Source organism: Phyllostomus discolor, chromosome 15 (genome assembly GCF_004126475.2).
Source record: "Phyllostomus discolor isolate MPI-MPIP mPhyDis1 chromosome 15, mPhyDis1.pri.v3, whole genome shotgun sequence".
In the NCBI taxonomy this organism is placed as follows: Eukaryota; Metazoa; Chordata; class Mammalia; order Chiroptera; family Phyllostomidae; genus Phyllostomus; species Phyllostomus discolor.
The window spans coordinates 15,178,723-15,185,363 of record NC_040917.2 but is presented as its reverse complement, the minus strand read 5'-3'; the positions used below and the strand labels follow the sequence as shown (position 1 = coordinate 15,185,363).

The window sequence follows — 6,641 nt, the reverse complement described above, 5'->3', positions numbered from 1 at the left end:
CCGCGCCTCCTGCACATGCGCAGAGCGGCGGCCACCGCTTGCCAAATTTGCAGCAGCCGCGCGCGCTGGCGTGCACCCTGATGCCTCCACCCGCGCCAGCCCCGTGCGCCCCTTGGCAGTCCTCGTCCCTGGCCCCCGCCAGCTCACTTCAGGGGCCGAGGAGGACGTCTCCAGGGCTAATTCCCCTCATCAGCCCCCCGTGGCGCGTCCCCATACCCCGCGCGCGTGGGGGAGATCTGGGCCACGCACAGATGGTCGCGGCCCGGGGATGTGAAGGGAGAGCACCCGCAAACATTCGTGGTCGCCCCTGTTTTGCACTGGGTTTCCCCGACGGCTCCTAGGGCGCCCCGGGGAGTGGGAGGAGGCAGAGCTCCGCAGGGCTCAGCACCTCTGCTTCCGGCAGTCCGCGGGCACCTGGCGCCGCTGCGAGAGGCGGTGGCTCCCCCGCGCGCCGGAAGGGCCCCGGGTGGGAGTCCCCGCTGTGGCCCCAAACCGAAGCCGCAGGGTACTGCCCAGGCCCGGGCTGGGTACCAGGGTGCTTCCTCCGAACTGGTCTGAAGGCAGGTGTGCACAGACAAGGCCGCAGGACCGACCGGGCTCAGGGAGGACACGCGCCTGGTGAAGCCAAAGAGCCCCGCCCGCCTGCCTGCCTGGCTGGCGTGCAAAGGGCCGTCCCTCCCAGGCTTGGTTTCCGCATCTGCAAACCCAGGCCTTGCTCCAAAGCTGACCCCCAGGTCCTTCCTAGCCCTGAAAATGGGTGATCCTGCCAGCTCTTCGCGCACACACGGCAGCCTCGCGGGTTCCCGGCCCTCTCTCCCACTTCCGGGCTCTCGTCTCCTCCCGTGATGAGAAAGGTCCTCTCCTGACCTCCCGCCCGCGACCCTGGCACCGGCCTGGGGCGCTCTGGGAGGGTGGGGAGTCTCCTCCTGCTTCCCTGACACTCCTTTTCCGTCCCACCTGGGTTCCTCCTTCTCTCCCTCCCACGGACCCCAGCTACTAGTCGCTGCCCACAGTGTGCCCTTGGCCCCTGGGCTCAGCGCCTGTCCCTCTGCACCTGTCCCTGGCCACCTCTCCTCTCCCTCTGGGAAGGGCCCCGCACCTGACCTCCAGGAGGTTCCCGGTGTGGCCCCTGGACTTCCCCCAGCTCCCCAGACTGAGCTGCCCACTCTCTCCCCACCTGCACCACCCCCCACCTGCCGGTCCTCAGGCCTTTCCTGCCTCAATGTCACCACCAAGGAAGAGCAAGGTTCTAACCCCAGTAAATGACAAGGATGAAGCCACCGACAAAAAGAAAAAGTTAGGATCTTTGATTTCAGAGACAGAAGGGATTTCTAAATCTGATTTTTTCATGGGTGACATTTATTTCAAAGTCCACAGAAATCCAAAGTGGATCGGAATGTGGGTTCAGATTCCCTTAGCCCCTATTATGTAGCATACAGGTGTGGAGTGCTTGTAGCAACATTATTTTCCTCAAACCTCCAGTAAATGTATGGGGGGGCTGTACTTGACAGAGGAGGAAATGGAGTTTGGAGGGTATAGCATTAACGGCCAATAAGAGCTGAGCAGATAAGCAAGGAGTCCAAGACCTCACACCCCAGGCCTGCCTTCCACATCAAAGTCACAGCTTAAAAGCCCCTGTAATCTTGACATTCGAAAATGTTACATGTACACCTGCTCCCTTTACCTTTACCCCAAAATCTAACGGAGTGACTCACGCTGCTGTAGTACTGATGACTTGGATCGGCTTTTCTTATTCGATAGCAAGTGGTATTAAAATCAAGCCCACCCACCGTGTCCAGAAAAGTAAAAATGTCGACAACAACGACAAAAAGATTTCGGCTGCCATTCTAACAGGACGGGCACCCCAGAATCCAAATGCATTTCAGTCTTAGCTTCCTGATTTCCTTAACCGAGACCTTGACCATGCCTTTGTTTATAGCTCTTCCCTCAGTCTTCTAATCAGGTTGACCCCCTCCCCAGAGAACCTGATGTTTCCTCGCAATTGGCAGGCTTCTGTGTAAAATACAGAAATACAGAATAAACTGGATTTTACGTGTTTTTTGCAAAACGCCCTTCATATCTGAGCTGGGAGCGCACAGTCCATACTTGACCGGAGTGGCAGCTGGGTCTCCAGCCCGGAACTGTGGTAGGACAGGGGAACAGTGACAGATTCACATTTTCTGCTCTCAGACGACAAGGTCTACACAGGTAAGTGCTTTGGATCGAGTGCAGGGAATGGTGTGAAGGGTCGAGGACACTGGGCAGGGGCCACACAGCGGCCAGGGAGTCTCGTTCCTGGGAGGCAAATGTTACAGGTGAGCTGACGGGTCGGGGGAGGCAAGGTGGGAGCTCAGCGGAGAGCACAGAGCTTTTGCCCATCAGCAATCCCCCTCTCTCCTGGCACCTAGAAGACTTCTGACACACACAGGAGCCCAGTCCCACAGTGGCCCTGCCCGGCGCCTACGGCTCCAGCTTCCGGGGCACGGGCGCCCCGTCCGAGGCACAGCTGCACCTCTGCACCCTCATGTTGGGCAGGCTGACCACCTGGGGCCGGCGCCGGCCTCCTTCCTCCATGCTGACGATCACGGGCAGCGAGGCCGTCTCTGAGGCAATGCACTCTCTGGGCCCCAGAAGCGGCCACTTGGAGGTCAGGGCCTCCGGGGGCTGCCGGCAGGTGCCCACACACTCGTAGGCCAGGAAGCCCGGGGGCTCCAGGACCCAGTTCTCAGCCCACTTCATCCCCTGCAGGTCGATGTACATCTCCTGGCGGCAGCAGCGGGTGCCCTGGCTCACGGGCGCCTCGGGGTCGCAGTTGCCCTGAGCTCTGTGGGGGCAAGGAGAGGTGGAGTCAGAGGTCAACTGGGAGAGCCGAGGTCAGGGGACCCAGGGAGGACCTTGGGGGGCGTGTGGGAGGAAGAGGTATGGCCCATCCCTCATGACGTTAAAAAAGCTGGGTGTGTGTGATAAGGATAGATAAGTGGAAATAACCAGAATATAAATAACAATGCGATATTACTCCTAAGATTCAAAGGAGAGATTTTATATGCTCATCCTTTCCCATAGCACCCTGAGAAAAGATGCCCACTTCAATTGAAGTGTAATTCATTTCCTAACCAGGCTCGCCCCTTGCCCCACAGCGCCTACCCGAACTCCCCGAGGTCCAGGGTGTGCAGCTCCAGCTGCGGCTCGCCCTGCCGGGTGCCCGATGGGCCCTGGGAGGCGAAGCGGACCAGCCTGTGGGCGCTGGAGGCCAGCCCGCCTGGGTGCTCCCTCTGCACCAACACCTGCAGTAGCAGGGGCTCCCGGGGCCGGCTCAGCTGCTGCCAGAAGTTCACGGCTTCGGTCACGTCGAAGGTTTTCCAGCCGCTCTCGCGGATGGACACGGGTCTGTGGTGCCAGGCGGAGACAGAGGCTTGAGCTGAGGGCTGGAGATTGGGGGAATCTCTCCAGCCCCTTCCCAGCCCCCTCCCATTTTCCCCAGGAGAATGGGCCAGCCCCTTCCCGCCCCTCCCCCTACTCTGTGTCCCACTCTTTCCCCACACACCTCCTAGCCAGGGCTTCCCCACCTGGAGTCGATGAGGAACGTGCGGTTGGAGCCATCATCCCGGACCTGCAGCCACTGGACAGTGACCCGGGCTCGGTCGCTGCGCGGAGAGAGCAGCGCATGCATGCGGAGCGCGGACTCGGGGACCGGCTCCTGGAAGAGGCGCAGCACCGCCTGCACCAGCTCGCTGTTAGGGGGCAGCCGCTGCTCCATGCTGAACACCAGCAGGTGCGAGGAGGCCTCGGACACCAGGAACCTGCCGGCCACCTCTGGGAACAAGGGCAGAGTCAGCGGGGCCTCTCCAGGCACCAGGGGACCTCTGAAGGTGGCAGGGCCCAGAGCCTGGGAACAGGATTTCCCCAGTAATCCGCAGGGGGGGCCAGGGGTCTGGGGAACCGGTGGGCCAGGAGACAAAGCACCCCCAGACTGACAAACTCCAGCGTCAGCCCCAGTCTCCTGAAAGTCAGTAGTGCTTGGAGCTTGCTTACTAGCGGCCCCCACCTCAGTGGGCAGGGGCAGCTTTGGGCCCCTGAGTGGAGTGTACAGGTGACAGGTAGCCCTCCACAGGCAGAGGCGGCTACATGAGGGTGTGGGAGGGAAGAGTGGGTAGCAGACACCCCACCAACGGGAGTCTGTGGTCACTGCAGAACCTGGCTCTTTCTGAGGAGCAGAGGGAGCCCTGAGCACACTGTCATTTTCTCTCCGGTGAAACGTCCCCAAAAGAAGCAAGAGGAGCCAGAGGCCTCCAAATAAACAGTTTGCGGGGAGGGGGGGGCTCCTGAGCCCAGAGGTAAACGGCAGGGTCATGTACACCACCCTGGTCAGAGGTGCCAACACCTGAGACTCCGGGTTGGCAGCCCGACCGAGGTGTCTGTGACCCTACTGGCCTCCTCATCTCCCCAGGCACACAGCCCGGCGGCAGCACATGCAGGATGCCTGTGGGCCTGGCTCTGGACACCAAGGGGGTGAGCCCCGGCCCCAGGGAGGGGCCAGGCTGCCGTGGGGGTGAAACCTGGGACATGGGAGTGAGACCTGCGGGCGGTTCTCAGACGATAATCTCTAAAATAATGAGACCCCCCCCACTTACCTCCCACAGAATGCCCACAGCTCGGGGAAGTGGTCAGGGCTAAGTTATGCTCAGTTCCAAGGAAGCGAACAGGATCAGAGGTGTTTGGTGACACGTCTGAGGTTAAACAGCAACGCTCAAAGCTGAGAACTGAGCCCGGAGCTCCTGTCTCTTTAAGGCAACCCTGTCTGCTCAGGTTCCCTGCCAACCTGTTTTCTCTTCTCCACGCTCCCTCCTTCCAGTCCGCTGCCCCGTGGACAGCTGTTTCTCTTTTCTTTCTTTCTTTCTTTCTTTCTTTCTTTCTTTCTTTCTTTCTTTCTCTCTCTCTCTCTCTCTCTCTCTCTCTCTTTCTCTCTCTCTCCCCCTCTCTCTTTCTTTTCTTTCTCTCTCTCTCTTTTCTTTCTTTCTTCCTTTCAAGAAAAAGAGAAACATCGCTTTGTTGTTCCACTATTTTTTATGCATCATTGATGGATTCTTTTATGCACCCTGACCAGGGATCGAACCCGCAACCTTGGCATTTTGCGGTGAGGCTCTAACCAACTGAGCTACTCAACTAGGGCCTTGGATAACTGTTCCTGCCTTGGCTTTGCCAGTGGGTCCAGCCTGGCACAGCTCCTCCCGGCCTGAGGCGTGGGGCCCTTGGTGCAGACAGAGCCCAGCCATCCGTATGGTTCATGGTCCCTGCTCACTGCACTGTGGACCCTGGACCCCCACATGGGCCCATCCAGTCTTGCCCCCTAGTCAGGCCGGCACCTCGGCCGGCACCTCCACCCCCCAAGGCCCAGGGTGCAGCAGGGAGGGAGGCCTCACCTCGGAAGTTCTGGCTGAACCTCTTCCCTCGGGATCGGACCCCATGGCTGTGCCTCAGCAGGGCCACGTACTGGGCCCTCACGTGGGCAGGGGTAACCAGCTCCTCCACATCGCTCTCGTCCAGGACAGGCACCTCTTGGAGGTGCAGCTGCTGCAGCAGGCTGCTCAGGATCTGCTCCTCGGTCACGGCCGCCCCGGGGCCCGCCAGGGGCAGCACCCAGAGCACCCAGCAGAGCCACAGGGACCTCATGGTGCCACTCAGGAGGAGGAACAGAGCAGTGTGTCCCCTGAGGAGGGTCCGGGAGGGTCCCAGGTGGGTGTGCTGAGAGCCAGGCTGGGCCAGCTTTATAGCAGCCCTGGGCTGGGCCTGGGTCTGGGTGAGGAGGGGGGAGGTCACACCCCTCGCCTCCTGGGAGCTCCGCAGCCAGACAGGTCCCTGAGCCCCAAGGAGGGGCTGTCTGGGAAGCGCACGAAGGCTGCCTGTGCCTGGGCTTGGGTGCCTACCAGACAAATTGAAAAGCTTCTTTCCTAAGCCCTGGCTGGCGTAGCTCAGTGGATTGAGTATAGGCTGCAAACCAAAGTGTCGCGGGTTCGATTCCCAGTCAGGGCACATAACTGGGTTGCAGGCCACGGCCCCCAGCAACCGCACATTGATGTTTCTCTCTCTCTCTCTCTCTCTCTCTCTCTTTCTCCCTCCCTTCCCTCTCTAAAAATAAACAAATAAGCTTCTTTCCTGGCAGAGGGGTAGGGATCCCCGTCTCTTCTACGTGCCCTGTCCCCCAGGGACAGCAGACTGGACTCCCTGTGTGTGTCCCCTGAGTCCTGCCCCTTGCTGCAGTGTAAACTGCCCGCTCAACCCCAGGGCCCTCTGAGGGCCAGCCTGCCTGCGGGGCTGAGCGTCTGGACCCTGTGCTCAGGGGGCTCCTGGGGCAGCCGAGGTGCCGGCCTGACCCATTAGGAAACCCAGTGCTTCCCATTGTGTGTGTGTGGGGGGGGAGCAGTGTGGAGGGTAGAGGAGGAGGACATCTCAAGGGTCCTGGGAACATTTAGCACCAATTGGGTTCTGTCCAGTAATGGGGTTCTAACTCACATTATGGATTTAGAGTTCAGAGTTGAAAGGATCATCCAGCCCACCCCCTTCTGCAATTTTTGAGCTAAGAACACCTAGGCTCGGAGAAGCAACGGCACCCCCAAGATCACACAGTTAAGGATGGGTGCCTG

The 6,641-nt window shown here is 60.1% G+C and overlaps 1 protein-coding gene across 1 annotated transcript; it reads right to left on the bottom strand.

Moving 5' to 3' along the window:
- Positions 1-1,936: 1,936 nt before the first annotated feature.
- On the bottom strand, positions 1,937-5,944 carry LOC114512406 (left-right determination factor 1-like). The gene is made up of 4 exons (XM_028531361.2): positions 5,421-5,944; positions 3,567-3,813; positions 3,145-3,387; positions 1,937-2,824 (listed from the first exon to the last, which is right to left on the bottom strand). The coding sequence occupies exons 1-4, from the start codon at positions 5,668-5,670 to the stop codon at positions 2,461-2,463; spliced, it is 1,104 nt and encodes a 367-aa protein (XP_028387162.1). The 5' UTR covers positions 5,671-5,944; the 3' UTR covers positions 1,937-2,460.
- Positions 5,945-6,641: the final 697 nt, after the last annotated feature.

What these genes read in the sequence shown, in the direction of transcription:
- LOC114512406 (XM_028531361.2), bottom strand. Translation starts at nt 5,670, where the DNA reads ATGAGGTCCCTGTGGCTCTGCTGGGTGCTCTGGGTGCTGCCCCTGGCG. An exon ending in GTTCAGCCAGAACTTCCGAG is followed by an intron (nt 3,814 to 5,420) that starts GTGAGGCCTCCC and finishes CCTTGTTCCCAG; the next exon opens with AGGTGGCCGGCAGGTTCCTG. An exon ending in ACGTTCCTCATCGACTCCAG is followed by an intron (nt 3,388 to 3,566) that starts GTGGGGAAGCCC and finishes CTGGCACCACAG; the next exon opens with ACCCGTGTCCATCCGCGAGA.